The 22430-nt window shown below is 46.0% G+C and overlaps 1 protein-coding gene across 1 annotated transcript in view; it reads right to left on the reverse strand.

Moving 5' to 3' along the window:
• The window catches only part of hgo (homogentisate 1,2-dioxygenase), a 55764-nt gene that overhangs the window by 27300 nt on the left and 6034 nt on the right, over positions 1–22430 (reverse strand). The window contains exons 2-7 of the mRNA XM_050171300.3: positions 15015–15086; positions 11390–11478; positions 4365–4473; positions 981–1040; positions 327–418; positions 47–81 (exon numbers count right to left, since the gene is read on the reverse strand). Coding sequence (XP_050027257.1) covers positions 47–81; positions 327–418; positions 981–1040; positions 4365–4473; positions 11390–11478; positions 15015–15086 — 457 coding nt within the window. The remainder of the gene's footprint in view (positions 1–46; positions 82–326; positions 419–980; positions 1041–4364; positions 4474–11389; positions 11479–15014; positions 15087–22430) is intronic.

The raw sequence follows: 22430 nt of genomic DNA on the forward strand, positions 1-22430 counted from the left end.
CCGCGCGCGTAAATAAAAAAAAGACAGTAAGATGTTGAAAGCTCACCTATTAGAAAGTCCCCATCTGAGTTGTACAATGCCCTGGAAAAAAGGAAAGAAAAATAAATCTCCTAATAGACGTGAGAATTTTCGCAACTAGTTCTTCAGAGCTGCAGCCCCTTCAGCTCCCAGTGTGCTTAGCGTTAAATGCTTGCTTCGACATCCTTATCAATGTACAATTGAAATTGCTTTCGACTAGACAATGTATTCGCACACTATTAAAAGTGAAACACACTACGATCATAAATGGAGCTTCACTTTAATGCTAAACTTGCCTCTAGACTTACTTGTCTTTCATGGAGATGTTACAGCAGTACACGTGAATGGCGACCCCATGGCGGGTCCTGGCGTCACCTGCCCCACACACAGTGTTAATACCCTGGATAAAAGAAACGATGGAGTGGCACACTAAAGGGAAGCCTTCAGTCGGCAACGAAAGGAAATTCGCTGTTCATTTGTTATGTTATCGTTAAAATCCTTCTCTCTCAGAGAGATAAGCTCAAGGACAAAATGCAACTATATCTTTTGCCCCATTTCGAAGCGCAAGAAGTCTTACACGTCATTACCAAGCGAAAACGTCGAAAGCATGTCACTGTGCCTTTCTATCAAATTCGACGAAGGACATTACTGAATTGCAGCGCTCAAGGTAAATTTGGGTCAAGTTTCTCAGCTACTTTTTGTTTGGTTTTTCTCTTCTCTTACAGGGTGCTTTTTGTTTGCTTATTACTATTATTTTTTGAAACGCTGTTTATCGGCTTCAAATTCCAGAGGAAAAAATGAACCTGAATTTCTTGTGTTGCTAAACTTTGCAAAGCCATTTTTTTACGTTGACACGCTGAGGTGCCATTTAGTGACATTACAAAGACGCACTAAGCAATTTAACTATCGTTTACATTCTAATAACAAAAATGTAATGAGCAAAAGCTTGCCTCTCAACTTACGTCAACAAAGTCGACGGACGCCTTCCCTAGCTCTGGAATGCTGAAGGGCTTCCATCGGAGCTGAAATACAGGAAAACAGATCCAGCGCTAGAACGTTCTTGCACACGACCTGAAGAGCTACACAAGTCCAGTTGCGGTCCACGGTAAACGGACAACCTCAGCATGTGATTGAAACAACGTCACCTTGGACGGTGCTCGGGTATACAACACAAATGCAAGACACACGACACAGGTAGGGGCAACGAGGACGAGCGGCGATGACAACTCTTGTCCTCGCCGGGTTCATTTATGTCCTATGCACTTCATCTGCATTGAGCACAACGACTATGGAAAGTCACCGACCAGCCCACTCCGCCATGCCCTTAAGCCACTTTGGAATTACGCTAAAACAAAATGACCGAAAAGCAACAGAAGCTATGCAATACCTAGCTGCAAGTTCACTTCTCCACACACCTCGTTTGACCTAACCAAAATGGCGGGCCTCTGGCTAGGACCTAATTAAGGTGTCAACATACGAGCTCGTGACGTCATACCTGCCACCCTCCGCTCCCCACAACCGTCCGAGCTTTCAAAACGCGTGTCTCCACTTGCAGCCATTTTTTGGTTAGGGCAAGGTAGGTGTGTGGGAAAGCCTGCTTACAACATTCCGCATGTTCATTCGCAGCTATGCTTGAGCAGCGCGACAGAACACGGACAAAAGAAGACGGGAGAAAAAAGCTAGACAGGATCTGCTTTATCTATGTTTGTTCCTTTGGCCTATTCAAGTTAAGCATAGACTTGAGGGTTGCACTAAAGCAGTGATATTTTTCTGTCGCTTGTTTTTTCCCACGGCTTCGTTTTTCAACTGTTGGCATTGCTATTGATTGTGGCCACAAGTATATGAGTAATTTTCATGAGGGCGCGCCATCTTTGGCCAGTGGCACCATCTATCGTCAGGCCGGGCAAAGCCGCCATGCTGGTATGTGCGGCTGGTTGTAGAATAATAATAATAATAATAATAATAATAATAATAATAATAATAATAATAAAGGGTGTCTTAAAATTCACGCAAGAAGTAATTTTCATAGAAAACAGAGGTTTATAATTAGAAATTGTACATTTTTATGGATTCAAAACGTATATTTAGTATATGGTTATGTATGGAATAGCCTATCGGGTAAGTGGCCTGCATGGCTTCGCTGGCACATACGCACCCTTTTGTTAAAATTTTTGATGACCGTTTTGCATAAGTGTAGCTGAACTTCTGATACAGCGCTCAATTTTCTCCTTCAAGGCGTGGTGGGTCGTCGGCTTGCTGGCATAAACCTTAGACTTCAAAAACCTCAAAAAAAATGTCCTACGGCGTTGTAATATAAATCGCGTGATCTGGACGGTCAATTATGTGGCCCTATAATGTGAAACTATTCCTATCTGTTTTTATTACCATCTCCTCACGTCAAATTTACGGAACTACCAATAGACGCATCGGGCGGCGACCCGCAAAGTTGTCTGAACCGCCCAATCAAATGCCCTCCTCGTTTGTTGGAGGTCCCTTTTATTTGATGTTTGAAAAAAAAAACGAATAACACTGCCTACATTTAGCGTTTTCTTTTTTTGGTCTAATTGGCTGACAGGAGGCGAGGTGCACGCTCAAGGATAAAAAGCTTCGATGGGGCCGAGCCAGCGCACTAAAAATAAATAACCGGATGAGGAGGGTGGTGCCGGCGTCTGCGATTGGTCCGCTTCCCCATACCTAGCTTATGGTGGCTGGTCGAAAATCGCGGCGGCGTGCAACGGAAGGTTAAAGGGACCCTGAAACGATTTTGGCGATTTTCTACAAACGTACTGAGTCGTTAGAGTAGGTCCTTCTGATCATTAATTGATGCATCTAAGTGCTCTGCGTAAAGCGTGTAATTTATTATAAGGTTTTAAAAATACACATCGCTGCCGATCGTAGCGCACTGCTCGGCGGAATTTTAAGCCGCCCCTACCCATATGATGCAAATAACCCATATGACGTCACGTGGGCGAGCTATCTGATTGGCTGACGATTGTGCGTGGTCGATAATTTTTCCAACTGTATGGTAAACAAATAATCTTCGTAATAGTTGGAATGTTAGTTCATTTGTTCTTATAAAAAGAAAGTAACATAAACAGAATGCACAAGAACAATTTTTCAGTACACTTCAGCACTTCCGGCACACAGCAAGTGTCATCTGTTTGTGTTACAACGTACTCCATTTTGACGAGAGCTCCGCGGTCAGAGTCGGTCTCAGTCTTTTCGCGAGCACTATGATTCGACTTTGTTGCCTTGTGGACTGCAAACCTAGCGACTGGCAATATGTCAAGCTGCGACATCGTGTCCCTCTGCAAGGCAGTATACAAGCGAACTGGCTGCTGCGCATGGGACTGCCGGTATCCGATCGGCGCCAGGATTTGAGCGTTTGTGGCCGTCACTTTACACCGGAAGATTACTAACGCAATACCGTTTCGCGAGTCCAGTATTAGGGCAAACGCAAGCGCAAGGGGACAGGGTCTGGCCGCTTGACTGTGCTGGGATGAGCCACGAGATGAGCAGAAGGGCAAATGTGAATGGTCTGCACGGTGCAGCCACCTGGTGGCACAGAGCTCAACCATACACAGTAGCAGCAACGAAGTGTATTCTTCTTTGCTGCTGGTGTGTATTTTTCGCAGGATTGTAATCATCAACACGTTGATTTATAAATGTTTAAAATGCTTTACACTTGGTTAGAGCAATATTAGCGCTTTGTTTGACTGGTTAAGCGCTGCGCCAGCAAGTGTCTGGACCGTGCAGACCGATCAGGCTGCTCACGTACGTCTACGCTAAAGTTCCTTCATCAGCTTGAGTTTATGCCTCCAGTCATTTGCCGAAATGACCAGCTTGCCTGTTTTTAGCGGAGTACCGGACACGTTCGGCGCTACGACAGAATGCTCGCAACGCACGCTGCTTCGATAGCTCTCGGTCGACGGCCAAGCGGCTAGCGGAGAGGTCTCACGCGGGAGGGGGCGTGCTCCTAAACAACCGGAAGTGAGCGATGTGACGTCGCATCGTGACGCTGAACCAGTGAAGGCGGAGCTTAGCGCCGCTCGCTCGGCGAGCGAGTTGAGGAGGAAAAGCATAGCTAGGGAGGAGGGTAACTTCTAATCGCTTGCAGCTCCATTAATACGTAACGCTTCACTTAAATTGTGGTGCGAATGTTCTACTTAAGCTGTACCCTACGCGCCTACAAAATTTGTCCGAACCGTTTCAGGGGCTCTTTAAGAATGCCGCTAAAGCGGTTCCTCAGCAAAGAATTATTGCCAGAGCGATGTCGTATACGTGTTGAAATAACGTTATACTGCCACGCACAAGTTTCATTACACGCAGATATACCCATGCTGTACCTGGTTAGGGTTCGGGTGATTGGAGTTCCAGTCGGAGTTGAGGTTCTTGCTCCCGTTGTACTTGGTGAATGGCGCGTGCTGCACCGACGGCCTGATACGGTACAGCCAACTGCAAGGAAGTGACACGCATTAGTGGGATCACACTTCTGTAAATGTGCCCTATATGTATATACACGTTAAGCACATTTCCGCGGGCTCTATTCCAAACTACGACGTCCACGTTAGCGCAGAGGCAAAATGCAGGAGTGACCCTGTGGTGAACATTCACTCCAAGAGCACTTCGCCATTTTCACGTCGCAAAATCTGGATATCATAAACTGTAGCGGATCATTCCCCCCACGTGTAGTTGCAAGCAAGAAGTTTAAATAAGTGCGTCAGTTTGTGGGTCTAATCAAAATTTCAATCAATAATTCATTAAATCGATCAACCAAACTCATTATTGATTGATTGATTGATTGATTGATTGATTGATTGATTGATTGATTGATTGATTGATTGATTGATTGATTGATTGATTGATTGATTGATTGATTGATTGACTGATTGATTGCGAGTTGCCTTCAGCAACTTTTCCCCCCCCTTTTCCCCCGCAACGTGGTACAACAGTTCTTGTGGAAACAAACTATTATTATTATTATTATTATTATTATTATTATTATTATTATTATTATTATTATTATTATTATTATTATTATTATTATTATTATTATTCATCTGCTAGTGTGATCCAACGACCTCACGAGGTGCTTTGCGTGAAACGTTCCGTGTTAATTGGAATATAAACACCGCAAAATTTTTAGCACCACAGTTTTTGATGACGATATCTTAGAAGAAAATTAATCACTGAATGTAAACAACATTGGAGCTGTCCGAAAGCCGCAAATATTACGCACGCACTGCTGCCTGCACTGAACTGTGGCTCAAAATACTGTACAGCGTCCCTCAATCAGGTCACCGTTGTTACGCCATGACGATCGAACGTGCGTGAAATGGAACGTTCGATAGCCGCAATGTGCATCATCTGCAGCGCGCGTTACAGTTTCCTGTCGTTCCTCACGAGTACTTTCCTCCGCTTCCTCAGCTTAAAATAACGAGGCCTGGGGTACATTCCCCCCTTTAAACGCCTAGTTTCTCTGTCACCAAAGCCAGTTGCTGTATATATATATATATATATATATATATATATATATATATATATATATATATATATATATATATATATATATATATACTCCAAGCGCAGCTGCGCGGTGTCGCATGTCGCGCTCGAGGCACCTGTACCTTTGTTTTTCTTTTCGTTTTTTTTGCGCAGTCGGCTGTCGCTGAGCAATTGCAGACTCACTGCGAAAGAGCGCCATGCGTATAAGCGCAGCGAGGGCCCACTTGAAAACTTCTACATCGCGCGGGTTTGGCGTCTGTTATACTAAAAAAACGTTAAAATTTAAGAAATAAGCATTATCCATAATATCCCTTACACGGACAAACAAATGACGTTTTGTTTTCATTAAGCCACTTCAGCAAAGGGTCAAAATCGTGGTATTTACTGACGCATAGTACTGAATAGTGTACATTAAAAACGCACGTACCGCTGACTTCCCGAATGATAGCACTCGGCAAGTCATTTGGTGCCGTTGAAAAGGGCACTAAAGAAGGGAGCTGAATCCGCGGCATTTTTTGTACGCTCATTGGACCAGTATTTTTCCACGAAAAGTTTTTAAAAATTTATGTTATAACGTTTAGTCTTATACCGTATACATTCAAAAGCAGTACAATGCTCCTTTATTGAGGCAAACTTGTACAAGAGAAAGGTTCAACACGGAGATGGAGGCCTGCAGTGATCAACCACGTTAATACAATTAAGAGAACTTGTCATGCCAACTTGTCAAAACTCGTTGACCTAATATGCAGCGACATTTCTTGCTCGAACTCTAGCTGTTGATCACTTGATCGAGAAACACTTAACGAGCCCTGAGAATATATTATCGAGCTCCATGACGGCACGAATTTTGACAGCCATATAAGCGCTGTGAAAATCCCTAACCACCCGGACGTGCGGTCGCTTCAAGGACCACGTTCCTTGTACTTCGTTTTCTTTTTTACTTACTTCCTTTCTAAATAAAAAAAACACACCACAGCTGGAGAAAAATAACATGCTCGGCATTTACCGAGTGTAATCTACCAACCAAGCTCATGTTCTACTGTGTATAGCTACCATTTAACCTTTCACGCTCTGAACGGTTCGACACGTGTTCGGATTTCGTTTCCTAGTCGTCGTGAAACGCGCTATTGAGTCTGTGAGACGTTTGAAAGATTCGTAAACGTGCACCTCAGAAAAGCCTGCTTCCCAGGAGCACATATAGCTTTGCCGAAGTAAAGCATCTGCAAACGAGTAAACGAAGCGACACACACTATCGTAAAGCTTAGTACAACGTCCCCAACCATACTATTGTATAGTTAGCCGACTTTCTTGCACGTAGTGAAGTGTGAAAAAAAAATGAACAAAGACAGATCTCAAAGAAACGAAGAAATAGAAAAGAACAAAAGAAGTCTTAACAAGCTGTCGAACTGCTTTATCCCAAGATTTCTCGTTTGCTGCGCTTCCTAAACGCTACTGAATGAAAGCAAAAAAGAAAAACGTGAGAAACGTTACTAAGCTGCTACACCGTACCGTTCGTTTCTCCAGCGCTGTCAGAGCAACAGGTGCTTTGTACTAGGCAATACACTGGGTTCGTTTTTCAGCTGTTCTCGAAAAGTAGCGGATGCACTAATGGCGGCGGCACTACGCATCCAATCTGCGCTTGATTGTGCGCCAGATGTAATATTTTGCTTGTGTGAAATAGCGTTCCTTTACATGCTCCCGTTACACTAGCTCTAGTATGAAAGAGCGGGACGCACTCAGCTTAGCGCGCCCCAAAAAATTGGGCCAGCGTTTCGCGCAAGGCCGTTAGCGTCTGTACCGTGTGTGCTGCGGTAAACGAGTAATTAGCAGACTTGTATTCAGCTGTAACGTTTCTTTTCCCCTGAACAACTCGCTTGCCTTTTTATGTCCACAATCAATGACGAACGAGGATGAAGTGACTGCGAGCCACAACGCTGTTTTTCTAGCTCAACTATATATTTTCGCCTGATCTCTGTGTATATCACGGGGGAGCCCCCCATGGGTGGCGGCACGGATGCAACTTGACGTCCCCGCGCTTCTACTGGGGATGGCGACTTCAGTGGCGGCTGCGTCTAGGAATCGCACTTGCCTCCAGAGCGACACCGACCGCGGCGATACCAGTGTCTACTCGCTCAGCAGTGAGGACTTCTCCGATAACGCCTTTCAACTTGTGAGGAGCCGCAAGACGCAACGAAGAAACACCAGAGCCTATCTGTATTCACGCACGTCGACTGCGGGACCAACTCCGAATACTTCAGTCAGTACGATTCTGTTTGTACCGGGACTCGCTACCGACAACCTGAGGCGACTCAATGCTCAGCAGACAGTCTGTCTCTTTGAAGCAGTGACGCCAAATCAAGTCACGGACGTCAGAGTCAACACACGAAAAACTGTCTTGGCTATTGACGCTGTACATGACACTGCGCTGCGAACTTTGAGCAAACTCACGGAACTTGGCGGCATGAAGGTCCACTCGCATATTCCCCTGGACAGTGACACCGCTACTGGTGTCATCATCCACGACGTGGACACTTCCATTTTCAGCGCTGACTTGCCTATTCTAGTGAAGCCAGCCGTTGGCGACTTTGCCATAACTCCCGTGTCTCGACTCGGCTCGTCCCGCTGTGTGAAGGTATACTTCAAGGGCAAATCTCATCCCTCACAGGTTAAGGTGGGCCACTTTAGACACCCCGTACGACCGCAGGCCACTCCCATGCTGCAATTGCATGAGGCTGTGGCACGTAAGCGCTGTGTGCGAGAACACGAGAATTTGCTCGCGCTGCAGAGCCTCACGCTGCAGATTCCTGTGTAGCCACGGTTCTCAAATGCCTCGATTGCATTGAATCCCATGATGCTACTTCAAAGGACTATCCCAAAGGAAGAAGGAAAGGGAAGTCTTGAAGCAGATGGCGAGAGACCGTTCGTCTTGTCGGGAAGCTGTTGCGGCCCTTAGAAAGCGACGCTCCCGACGCCGTCGGCCTTCAAAGAATGCAGATGCCTCCGTGAAGAGCGCGCTACATCCGACAACTCATCTCCTCCTCCTCCGCCCCCTAAGCCTGACGGAGTCGAGTCCAAGGTCGTGCCGCACAACACTAATACTGAAGCTTAGCCCGCGCTACCAAAGCGACAGACCCTGCCACAGCTGAAGCCACAGCCGAAGCTACAGTCGAATCCATCAGCCGGAGCCACGACCGATGCCACAGCCGATGCCACAACCGATGCCACAACCGGAGCCACAGTCACATCAAAGGATACAGCGCACCGCGGTAGAGTTCACAGCACCGACTCCCGATAAATGTTCCGAAGAAGACCGGCAAGTGGTTGTGATGCTTCGGCCCCTCATAAATACCCTTCGTGTGCTTTTCAGCAAGTTGCATACTTCGTCAGCGCGAAGTGCAGTACAAGTGCTGGATGCTCATAATCTAGTGCTTGCAAGTCTCGAGTAAGCCCCATAACTCACCCGCAGCCTCATATTAGCGCAACGACCACTGGCTATTTGGTCGTCCCAGACGTCATCAATGTAGATCACCGTCTATAAAACTCCACTTTGATGTCGCGGTGCTTCACTTCACACACAGTCATCACTTCCTTCTTCTTTTCTTCTTTCTATTCCCCCTTTCCCTCACCCCCAGTGTAATGTAGCAAACCGGACGCTCGTCTGGTTGGCCTCCCTGCCTTTCCTCGCTTTGCTATCTCTCTCTTCTCTCTCTTGCCACTACCAAGCACCACTCTATAACTCAGCCTCACTACACAAGTCGCAAACCTAACCTTGAGGTCTTGTGCGCACTATCTTTGCTATTCCTTTCTAGAAACTGTCAAGAAGGAAAAAGGAAACCGGGGTAGGAATGACCGTTGGTCCCTATTTTTTAATTTTTTTTTATTCAAAATATTGATACGATAAGTGGACAGTGTCCCAGCTCAACGTCGATCCGCTTTTCTCAAGGTAATCAAGTCACAGGGTGCAAGAGTAGCCTGGCTCGAATACCGAAAGATAATAAAACAAGAGCGTTTGTCAACTCCTGTACCGTGGAGACCGCTATATTGACAGCTCAGAAATAACGCCGATTACAGAAAGCGCTGCTGATTTTGCAAAACGGTCGGCGGACAAAAATACGTTTTTCTCAGGTTGTTCAAGACGTGCTAGTGGCGTCCACCTCGGCGAGAGCTTTTGTTTACAGTTTTGTAGAAACAAAATAGTCGGCTTAGGAAATTTTGGGCTTTAACGTTCGCTAGATACAGCACAAGACACAAGTTTCTTCTTCGCGAAAGCCACAAGCAAGTCTTTGTAGCTAGGTCCCTAGGCACACATTCCGCATGCTTACAGTGCGGAGCACGTTGGTTTAATTTTGCTTATTTTTATACCGATAATGTCAGCTGTTTTCGGTCGTCAGTCAGAAGGCAAACACAGCAACATAATTATACGAGAGACGTTCCGAAAGTAAGTTTCGTCATTTATGTTCGCACGGAAACTTTCTTTATTGCCAAAAAAGAAAAAAATACAGCGTGGCATCATGAACCTCGCACTATTTTTCCATATAGTCGCCATCGACATTGAGACATTTGTCGTAACGTGCAGTCAGAAGAAATCACTCTGGTAAAACTCGGTGCCCTGCGATGCAAGGAATTGTCTCACGGCCTTCTCCATCTCAGCACTGTTTTGGACGCAACGTCCCGAGAGTACGGCCTTCAATGCAGGGAACAGGTACCCATTCATACCGGATAACAGCACGCACTTCCATTCGAGACCACGTTGTCAACACACGTCTGTCTGCCATCGTGATTTGTGCTCGAATAACCTCGGGTACGCCGGTCTGCCGAAGGAGAGAGAGTATACCCTCTCTCCTTCGGCGCTCTGCGCACGCGTCATTACTCCTCCACTGACACGCCTTCCGTCGTTGAAGCAGCAACGAGAGTGGATTATTTTCGCGATTGTCTGTTTCGCCTGGTGTACCATCTTTTCTTTAAAAAAAAATGACTAAACTTACTTTCGGGACGTCCCTCGTAGTAGCAAGCAAGCAAGGAAGCAAGCAAGCAAACACTCAAACAAACAAACTAACAAACTAAATAACTAACTAACCAACTAAAAAACAAACATACAAAAGCAATTATTCAGCAACTTCAGTAACAGCGATAAAGAATCCGAGAACGTGAAATTACTAAATACATGGTACAAGATGGTCAGTTGGAATATGACTGTCTTTTAGCACTGAACTTGTCAGTACGCCCAATATATGTATATATATATATATATATACATATATATAATTCTAACCTCCTCAGATGCTTAGGGGAAATAATGAGAAACTTCAACTCATTGCAACACGATATAATGGGTCTTATCTGCTTATTGTGGTTAGTTCTACAGGAGTAGTGGTGAAACGTCTTCATAGTATGTATTCATTTTCTAGCTATGTTTACAGAAGTTTACACAAGCAAAATACAGCACAGAAAGCAACTTCGCAGACACAAGGCACTCTTGCTGGTCGCACGATCTAAACCAGCGAGAACAGTTTTCTGACGCGTATTGTTATCTTTTTTTCCGCCGGTACAGGTCGACTTTCGTCGTTTACCTGAACTCGACGCGAGCGGGTCGAATGGGAAGTCGAGCTGACCAGTTGTGTTCCGACTCCGTTTACGTGCATCTTTCCAAGCGGGTTCAGCGAGCCCCATTTTTAGGCGGGTTGACAGAACCGCATTAACTCGCCTCGACACTTGCTCGGCCCGAGCGTTCACACGAGCCCTCGTTGACCGGCCGGTTTTCATCCCGACAAATCGACTCGACCTGACAAGTTGACTGGACCCGACAAACCGATTCGACACGACTCTATCGGGTTCACGTACGCGTAACTATACTGTCGCCTCTCACCTTCTCTTGTTGGTCTCCCTGGGAGCCGTGAAGGCAGTCCCGGACAGCTGCTCCGCGTACAGACCGTAAGGACACACTTGCGGGTTATTCTGCGGAGTAGAGGACGAAACGCCACGCTGCAGTTAAACGGTGCAGTGACAATAACAGTTCGTGTATTTGTCGTTCCCAAGCGACACCGCGTATAGTGAACTGTTTCGTGATTCATTTTACAGCGACCGCTGTTGCAGGTATGCGTGCCGGCTACATTCAAGGCCGGTTATGTGCTTTTATCGCAGAACGTCGACGCTGCATCACCACCACGACGCCTTGCGAACTTGTTAGATGCGTTATGGAACTGAAAGCTGAGCGAGTTGGCACTGATTCAATTCTGAACAACAGCTGCTTGATTGTTTAGAAAAGTGCATGTGTGGGAAGTGTGGGAAGCCGCATGAGGCGTATATAACTAATAAACTGACAAATACCGCGTTCATTTTTCTTTCTTTTGTTCTTTAACCAATCTTTCACCAACTTCTGATTGGGGCTGCACGACTGCTCGGCCACCGCGCTTCTTTCTCCAGGGAGGCCAAGGACGACCGCGTATGTGACGTTAAGAAAAAGAAAAGAAAAGAAAAACTGCGTACCCTACGTACGGGTGCCAAAGAGCTTGCTGCGTAGTCTAATCAACAACGCGTGCTCAAGGCGGCCGCCAGCTGCGCGGCAAGAGGCGCGCCTCACTTTTTCCTCGTAAAAGTTTCAGCACAACGCATTCATTTACTACGTACTCATCGGATAGGCACGCATGTTACCTATAGCTACGCGCCGGTGTTTTTTCGCAAGTCCATGGACCTCTGTTTCGTTTGTTTGTTTTCTCTTACTTTTATATTTAGTATAGCGTTAGGCTACTAGATGGAAACACTACTCGGCGTCGTCTTGCAGTCGATATTGCGTCTACGTGACAAGAAAAATATAACATAAAAAGCGAAAAGAAAATATGCCATTCTTCTTATCATCTGCTCGCGGCGAGCAGTTCATCGAGAAATGCTAGGCGTCGTTGAATAACCGAAAAAAAAAGAATAATCAATGCAGTTCTACAAGATAGCAAATATGTAGTCACACAAGCCTTACAAAAAAGGATGCAGCAGGCTTCAATGATTCCTGCAGCTTTGATCTGAGCTTGCCCTTCGAAACGGAATGACTGGTGCCGGTGACCGGATTATATTTAGGTTTATGCAGGGTTTATTATTGTCGATCCTCAAATGGACCCTAACCAGAAACCCTAAAACAGTTTATATTCTAATCTTCATTAATTTCCTGTTAAAATGTTAATTACGAGAAGAGAAAACGAAGGCGAAGCTTCCATTTCTGTATTTTTTTTCTCTTTAGTTTCGCGCCGGAACTCCTGCGCTGATACACGTCGGTATGATATCACGGATTTCAATGTATTTTCTCCCTTTTGCGCCGTTGTATAGCGAACGCAGTGACAGATTTAGAACCTCGCTAACTTCTCTATTTGGCTCCTTCATAATAAAGTGCAGTACATCTTCACCGATAAACAAAAAAAAATAAAACAGAAGTAGGTCAGAGAAGACACCGTCAAAATCAGTGATTGTCATGGTGAGTATAGTTTCGTAAACTTCAACGTGGGGTCGCCACCCATCTATCGCTCTCGCGTCTTTTTTTTTTTTATGACTTATCAGGCGCCCTCTCGAGATTACAATGACCTTTATGGTATCATAGACAGACGGGCAGTTTACTAACACGGGTCAACGCGTTTTATAGCGCAGCACTTAGGCGCCCGTTCCTGGGTTGAGAGTAGGCGTCCCTCGGCGTAACCGCGCGAACGTGCTCGTGTCAGTGCTCGCGCCTTCGTGGTCATCTTCTTACATTAAAGATAAGTAAATTATGGAGTCTTACGTGCCAATTCCAAGATCTGCTTGTGAGGCACGCCGTAGTGAGGGACTTCGGAATAATTTGTACCAGCTGGGGTTCTTTAACGTCGTCTTCTTCCACAGCTGGCTCCGATGCCGCTCATCATGCCAGCGTTCCCATACTGCCCCTCCCTCTGCGAAGGCGCTGACGGCACTGACCCACTGCCAGTAGGTGCGGGGTTTTCGGTCTCAAACCCTTTGCCTCAATATAGAGCGAAATGAAAGCACGTATCCAGCTGCGCTCAAATTTCGCATTAGGGAGCATCGTAATCGTCGGACACTTTTTTTTGTGTGTGTGTCCCTTAACATACGTGGTTTTTGTGAAAAAACCAACGACTTTTTTTTATTTATAGCCGTAATAAGGTAATGTATTTTCCCTCCGTGTATGTCCTACCTTTATAAGCCACAAACACTTCATTCGCCTTTTACTAGCCTCAGGAACTTGTTTTTTCTTTCTAACTTTTTTTTTTACTAGTGTGTTCTCGGTTTCGCTGTACTGTCAGTCTTTTGGAGATCTACTTTTATTATTATTTCCTGCTCTATGATAGATGTTATCTTATCTATTTGTTGCATCAAGAACCCTCCCGCCCTTCCAACTGTAAGACCCTTTTTCAAGCAAACCTCTCAAGCGGACTCTCACTAAGAACCTTTCAGAAACTTCTGCGTGATGCGGGATCGTATACCGTTTCTACTTAATACACCTTTGCTAGATGCCTTAAATGCCTCCTTAAATTAAAAAGAGAGGGGAGAGGAGGAACTGCCTCGATGGCTCAGTGACTATGGCGTTCTGGTACCGAGCGAGGGGTCACGGGTTCGTCTCCCGGTCGTGATGACCCCATTCAGATTAGGGCGGGATGCAAAAAAAAGAACGCTGTGCTTTGGAGGCACGTTAAAGAACGTCAAGTATTTAGCCGAAAATTATTTGGAACATTTCACCACGACATGTCTCGTATAGCCCGATCGAAGTATGGCATTTGATTACCGCTCGTGCTGTTCTTGTGGTCCCACAGTTTATTTATTTTGCTATCTATCATTCTCCGTGATCCATAGATTCGCTTTGTCATTGTTTTGCTATTTCGTTATCGACTTTTGAGAGGGATTTGTGTTCTTGTTACTTTTCTTTTCTTCCTTTTTTTTTTTTGAGCTAAGATTTTGGGATAGCCGACCCCTTTCCGTGGCCGAACTTCAGATCCAAAACAAGGGAGAGGTTCACAGGAAGATGGAGGCTTGAAACCAGTAACAGTTGGTCGAACGCAGAATGTTGTGAATTTATTGTTTATTTATTGTTTAATTGTTATGAATGTTATGAATAGCACCGTTAATCACTCCATGCATCGCATGCAATACGGAATAAGGAAGAAGAATTATATTGTTGCTTCGGGACGTCTAGCTCGATGAATCAATTTATCAACTTGTTGAAAAAATAAGTAGCCCGGCTGTTGCCCCAACATCTAGCGGTTAATTCCACTTTGAATTTTATTCATGCACTCGCGCCGACACCAATGTACGGAGCGAGGCATTACAGTGCGGCCATTCTAAACATTGACTGTTGAAGCAGACAACATTCGGAGCACCTAATTGTCAAGGAACTGCCGCAATGTCCTCAAATCGTCATCACCCCTTGACTGACACCAATCGTTCCAATATCCGCCAACGCTGTTAAGAAAAATGTAATGTGTAATTTTTGATATATAGTGAAAGAGTCTAAGGTTCCTTACCTGTCCTTCTGGGAGCGATCCAGGACACCTCGGGTCCTCGGATGCGAACTCGCTGCCGAAACCCGTCAGGTACTGAAAACGAATCAACCGGTCAGGCAATTACTAATTCAATTCAACAATCTCTCTATATACCGGGTGTTTCCGTTTGTTTCTTTGTTCTTTCTTGACCATTCAAAATTTTTAAAAAATCGTCTGTGGCAGGTGGCACACATTTAGTATTACAGCTGCATTACTCGAAGAGGCGGGCTTTGTTTGCACGAGAAATGGAAATGAATATACTATACAACTAATTAGCGAAACTTCACTAAACAGCTTTTTATCTGAGTACTTTACAACACCTGTTTCAATTTAAGAACTGCAATCGCTGAGTGTGCAAGGCGCATCCGCATAGAACGAATTTTGAGGACTATATACACCAGATTTGAGCTGCACATTGTCAAAGTGTACATGGCGTTTCAGTAAGTTGAGAAGCGGTGAGAGGTGCTTTAATTCTGGAGACGGTGCTTTGTGAAAAGGAAAAAAAAAAAGGGGGGGGGGGGGGGACAACGAATTTTTTTACCTGCAAGTTCGGTATATATCGGCGTACAAACGAATGACAATGTATTGCTTCAACTCGCTGTAGTCAGAATGAATCCTCTTGACGAAAATGTGCGCGGGAGAATAAATGAATGGAAAAAAGAAAAGAAACACGCTTGGCAGCAGCAGGAGCAACGATCGCCATCATTCAACAAAGTGAGTTCGTTTGATTGGAGCACAGAGTTCCTCGAACAGGGAGCACCGTGCATTTGCGCACCGCGACTTTCGTTTCTGCTTCGATGCTATCAATGTGCCGCCTATAGCTCTGCTGGATGTTGCTTTTGTCGAAGCCACACTCGAACTTCTTTTTCGTTAACGGATCTCACGGCGTGTTTCGTTGCAGCACCGCTGAAGTAAAGAGGATGCCGTTAGTAGTTGCAGTCTTAAGTGAAGCGGATGGCAGATCGAAAATGCATGACCTACCCTTCTACGTTTCATTTCAATCGCGATGAAACGAAATATAGCCTTTGAAGTGAATGGACAGGAAGGCGGGTATGAAAATTAACATAGTCCACGGTAGGCGCATAGTTGGGAATGTATTGCCATTAGCGTCCATGCTGGCCGCTTCGAGCATACACGAGGAAAAAAAAAACGGATATAAAGTAATCAGAGAGAGCGACTACGGCCCCCTTTACCGAGACACTGGAAGTCGACGAACGTTACCATAATGATAAATTTATTGCCCTATGCCGATGTACAGACGTCGAACATATCAAATTTCCCAGTATCCATGGCGCGGTACCATCAAAAGGCCGCTTGTTTTATTCCCTATCGCAATGTTTAAAGCTCCAGTTTCTGTAGCTGTCCGAGCTGGAGAGAAATCTTTCTTGCTGCCTACGAACGAAGCAAGCGCTATAGCACCATTCTCTCTCTCTCTCTCTCTCTCTCTTTGGTTTCTTTAAGTGCAGTCCAACGCTATCGTGCGCATCTGCAGTGGCTTGCTATAGAGTAGCGCTCAGGTCCTCATCGTTTCGTTCCGTGCAAGGCTTGGATTTTACAAAGATCACCTTCAATTTCAAAGCATTCAAGTTTTGGCATTTTACACAGATAGTCATATGCGGGCTCTTGAGAGTGTCTATAGCGGTCTGTTGCCGCTGACAGAGTGTGGCTAGTTGTCACGGGCCTTGCGACTTACTATACTTCCTCATGAGGAAGCACGTGCAGCTACAGCATCGAATTTTCGCGGAAGCGTGCACGCATTTTCCTGCTCTCTTTGGTTCATCACTTGAGTGGAAACGGCGTAAAGGAACAGGACTAGAAAAGGGACAGCGCCTTTGTCTGTTCCTTTCTTACAGTCGCTGTTTCTTTGCGCTGTTTTTACTCAAATCAAATTACTGACATGATTTGTTTTGACGTGATTACGATTTTTTTTACAGCGCGTGAGGACAACGGACAAAAAAAAAAAAAAACAAAGGACGAGCGCTGACTTTCAACTAATGATTTTTTCTTTCGCACGCGACGGATAATCAACGAGCAAACGTGGGATAACATTTAGAGAAAAATGAGATTAACACAGAGAGAGAGAGAGAGAGGGAGAGAGCCTGTGACGTGTCACTATCATCGGCTAGGGCATAATAAAAAAAGGATTACAATACAACGAATACCGACGAATGGAAAAGCAGAACCCTCTGCGAAAGGCTAGAATGACTGTGACGCCTAAAAATAATAACATTCAAACGTTCATGGGCCGTGGTGAAACTATAGATAAATAAATAAATTGAAATGAAATTATAGGTCTCGTGGAGCCTGTTTAGCAACGAAGTGTTTCTTACGTTATTTTATTCGTGCAATGCCGTCACCAACTGATGTCAAATCAACCGGGAAGTTTGTCAATGAGAAACAAAGAGAAGCATACCATTATATCGTACAGAATGACAGCGACAGTAATGAAAAAATAAATAAATAAACATGGTAGGCGACCCTAATCTTTGACTTAGGTGTCTCGCACCTCGGCGTTGGTGTTCCTTAAGTCAACTTTAGGCGAATGCAACGCAAGAACCGAACTCGGAGGCAACTGTTTCCCATTAATTACCCGGTTAAAGACCATGTCACCTTCTGCGTGACGTCGTTAGTGACGAAATTACTTCCGCTTTCTACTTCCGGGTTTCCAGAAATTTCACCAGACTCGTGCTCGCGTGGCAGGTCTCTAATGTATACGACTGTGCGCATTGGTTTGCGGTAATCAATGATTTCTAATTATTTCTAATTATTCCAGACGCTTCAGTAACTCAACTTGTAACTAAAATTATGTTCTGATATAATATCTATAACGAAATCGATGGATCTGGTACTGTACTATTTTTTCTTATTTATTTAGGATTTCCTCCCCGGTCGTCTCAGGAGGCCAGGAGGTGAATTAAACGGAAGTGCTGATAAAGAAACAAGAGTGTAATTGGATGCTCGTGCCACTAAAAAAGGAACACGCCGTCTATAGCGTTATAGGGCAATCTTTCAAGTTAGCCCTTTCCCTCGGAATGCACACCCCCAATATTTAATAAAGGGAAAATCAGACATCCAACCCGTTCGTAGCAATTGCTACAAGGGAAACCCATACGGGTTCCTCGAAAGAGAAGCCTCAGAGTCGAAGAACAATTCGTCCTGGTCCGGGACTCGAACCCGGGACCACCGCCTTTCCGGGGCAGCCGCTCTACCATCTGAGCTAACCAGGCGGCTAGCAGATGGCAGGGCGAAGTCGAATTTGTCGACAACACACGAGGCAAAGGCAAGTGTTTGACGTAGTAGTTCTGCGGAAACCCGCAAGGAGGAGAGAAGTAATTAATAAAGGGAAAATCAGACATCCAACCCGTTCGTAGCAATTGCTACAAGGGAAACCCATACGGGTTCCTCGAAAGAGAAGCCTCAGAGTCGAAGAACAATTCGTCCTGGTCCGGGACTCGAACCCGGGACCACCGCCTTTCCGGGGCAGCCGCTCTACCATCTGAGCTAACCAGGCGGCTAGCAGATGGCAGGGCGAAGTCGAATTTGTCGACAACACTTCTCTCCTCCTTGCGGGTTTCCGCAGAACTACTACGTCAAACACTTGCCTTTGCCTCGTGTGTTGTCGACAAATTCGACTTCGCCCTGCCATCTGCTAGCCGCCTGGTTAGCTCAGATGGTAGAGCGGCTGCCCCGGAAAGGCGGTGGTCCCGGGTTCGAGTCCCGGACCAGGACGAATTGTTCTTCGACTCTGAGGCTTCTCTTTCGAGGAACCCGTATGGGTTTCCCTTGTAGCAATTGCTACGAACGGGTTGGATGTCTGATTTTCCCTTTATTAATTACTTCTCTCCTCCTTGCGGGTTTCCGCAGAACTACTACGTCAAACCCCCAATATAATGCAGCTAGACGCAAGGCACGAGCCCGCTCTCTCATTGACTTTACGCACAAAAGCCTGCAATTAACTACCTATGTAGATGCTGCCCAGTATGGGCGCACAGATTCATTTGTAGCTGTTGTAGCTGATCCTCACGGGACAATCCTTAATGCAGCTTCGGTAAGACACCACGGTAGCGGCGGCTGAACAGGCTGCCATCGCGCTAGCTATGAATGACCCCTCGCGGCCTTACATCTACACTGACTCGAGATCAGCCATACGAGCCTCTCTATCTGGCCTAATCTCGAAAGAGGTGGCGGCTATAATCAAGCAATGACCGCTCGATGCCGCTTAAACTATCGCATGGTTCCCGGCGCACATGGGAACCAATGTATATCCCAGCAAACCCGACCCGAGTGATCTAGTTCATGACCAGGCGCGAGGTCTAACATTCCGCAATGGTCCTGATAGCTAAGCAGTCGGGATTGTGGCATAACTCTGATCCTCTACTCTCTTTTAATGAAATAGTTAAACACTATCAGCTTGGGCGCAGGCAATTCCCACTGCCACACCCACAGCTAACTAGACCTCAATCTTCCACATTGAGAATGTTACAAACGGGATCTTTCTCTTCGCGAGGAAAGTTTAGCTGCTTTCAGTGGCGTAGCTAGGTCGCCTGGCACCCGGGGCCCATAGGTCTTCTGTCACCCCCCCCCCTCCGGGTGTAGTCGAGGAAGGCGAGGATATCGACAATTTCCGGGTTTCAGCAACAGTATACAGCCGCGTTGGATACCGCGCACCTCGCCCCGGTCCCCTTCTCCTTCGCTTTTTTTCCCAGAGATCGCGAATGCAGCAGGTATACACGCTGTTTTTTCTGCGCCAAATAACACAGGGTGCTGAGCTGATAACTTGTGATAAGCGCCATGTGCACATCTTCTGTCAGACTGTAAGGCTTGGCAGCCAATACAAATGTGGCTTCGTGGAAAATATGGCTCACCTCACAAGTGAAAAAAAAATCTTTAAAGTTCTAATTACCAACTTTAGCCGCAATATTGCATTTGAAAAATTGAAGCCCGACATTCATATGTTGCCCAACAACAAATTCACAAAAATCGTCGTAGGTACTATGGCGCGCAGTATTTTGGCTGTGGGCAGCCCTGAACGAAAACGAAAATTAAATTCTGTTTCAGTGACGCTGATCTCCCTATCCTATTAGAAAACGCCACCTGCCTCCCGGCTGCGCGGGCGCCAATGCTATGACAATTACGAGTTCTCTTCATTCTGATCAATAAAGCCTTGTTTTTATTTGCTGCTATACGGAAAAACGTGATTATCCGAGCTGCAGTACCACCACGAGATTGGGAACAGAATAGAGCACGCTTCGCGTCGATTCTTGGCGTGAGCGCCAGGCGCGCTTGTTCAACGCCCTGTTACTGCTGTCTTTGTTTCTCTTCGCTGCGCGTTCTGAATGGAAGAGGGACCCAAGAGCCTCAACGCCTTACAACGCCTGACTGTATGTTTAGCGACGCCTGCGCCCAGCATGAACGCACGGCACGAGCGCACCCCACATGAAACGTTCCGCTAAGGCGAGTAGTTTAGTGACCATTTTGCGAATTAAATTTTTTATCCCGAACATTCGTGCAATTATTTCGTGGGGTGTTGATAGAGCTGCAGCCGACAATTCTGCGGCGCAACGCATCGGGTACATGAGCTCGGGCTACTGGATACCGGAGCATTCTTTGGCGTTTGCGCCCAGTCAAGCCGGCGGAAAGAGGGGTGTCATCAGACGTATATGACCCCCCCCCCCCCCCACTGGCCCCTTGCACCCGGGGCCCACGGCCCCCCGGCCCCCCCTGTTGCTACGCCACTGGCTGCTTTGCTCCGGACATCGACCCACACTGCCCCGAGTGCAATGAAGAGTATTGCTCGTTAGCACACATGCTCTGGCAATGCTCTGCGTTACAAAACGCATCTTTTAATAAACAAGAGGACTGGGAAGAGGCCCTTAAAAGCGGCGATCCTCAGGACCAACTAAGGGCTGTCTAAAGGGCCCGCGAACGGGCGGAGGACCATGGTCTTCCGGCCCCAAAGTGGGAGCGGCCCGCAACTACGACTTAGTTAGTTCCTTAGGACCTTAATAAAGTTTGTCGACTGATTGAATGACGCCGTCTACAGATGCGTGTAAAGAATAGTGCGTGGGGTTCGTCGAAGGAGGTAAGGGCCGTATACTACGACACCGCACATCGTTTTGAAGGAATTCAAACATGACGATAATGACCAAAAATAAATTTCTTTGTCCAAGTAAAAGAACTACAAATTCGCAAGCTGCTTACTCAACGACCGGTAACTATTGTGCGTAGGGGGCCTCTTCCGTATGTCCGTTCAGTAAATGTTTAGTCTGCGCAACAGCCGCCGCTTAATTCTCCTGCACCAGATTCATTCAGGATAACCTCCGCTGGCACATCATTCTGGCTTCCTGCATACTGCAACAACTATTGTTCTCTCTTATATAGTATTCGAACGAAACGGACATACGATAACTTCGAGTAGGGGAATTTACGAATCGAATACGAATCGAATCGCAATAGAAACGTGTAGAAACCTTAAAATATGTCATTGTCATCGTAATTCAATAGCTCAACGTTTCCAGAAAGTTACTCGCTTTCTTAAAGGAACGACGCGCTTGAAGGCTCGCATTTGTTGTTGTGAGGGCATTTAGGTAGCTGTCGTCGTGTCGTTGAGACATTGCGTAGAGCTTAGAGCCGTTAACCAGCGCTTCTACGGCGGTAGTACACAGACCCGAGCGACGCGAGGTGCTTCAACAGAGAATGTCGACCTTCAGTTGCCTCAAATAACTCGCGAGACAGTTAGGATGGATAGTTGGGCGTGTTGGTTAAGCATGATTTCTGAAGTGAAGGCGCTAAAAAGACGGAGGACAAAGAAGAAACACACATACAGGGCGCCACTTCCAACAATGTTTATTCAGGAAAAAACGCCACTGATTTATACTAGGAGCGTAATCACAGTTTCTCAGGGCGCATTCGCGTTTAGGTAGAACAGTTCTTTGCGTGACAGTGATATGGATGCAACACTTACGCAGTTATCAGCTGCTTCAATGATTCTTTTGGCCTCAATTATTAATCTAACCCATTTGTCACGGCTTCTGGCGACCACAGCGCAGGCGTGGAAGTCTGGCTTACATCTGCAATTTCTACAATGAATTGCCAGGTGGCCCTCCCTCCCATTGTTCACTTTGTTATTGTGTTGCCTCAGCCTGTCATTCAGGCACTGCTCTGTTTGGCCCACGTACTTTTTTCAACAATCTAAAGGAATCTCATAAACAACTCCTGCCTGACATTTTTAGCGCCTTCACTTCAGAAATCATGCTTAACCAACACGCCCAACTATCCATCCTAACGTCGTATATTTCTTGTGCATCGGGCTCTTCACTATGTGTTTCTTCAGACCCAAGCGCCACAGTTTCTTTGATCGCCGTCGCGACTTGCAAAGCACGCGCGCTCTCCTACTGC

The sequence above is a fragment of the Dermacentor andersoni genome, chromosome 6 (assembly GCF_023375885.2).
Source record: "Dermacentor andersoni chromosome 6, qqDerAnde1_hic_scaffold, whole genome shotgun sequence".
NCBI lineage: Eukaryota > Metazoa > Arthropoda > Arachnida > Ixodida > Ixodidae > Dermacentor > Dermacentor andersoni.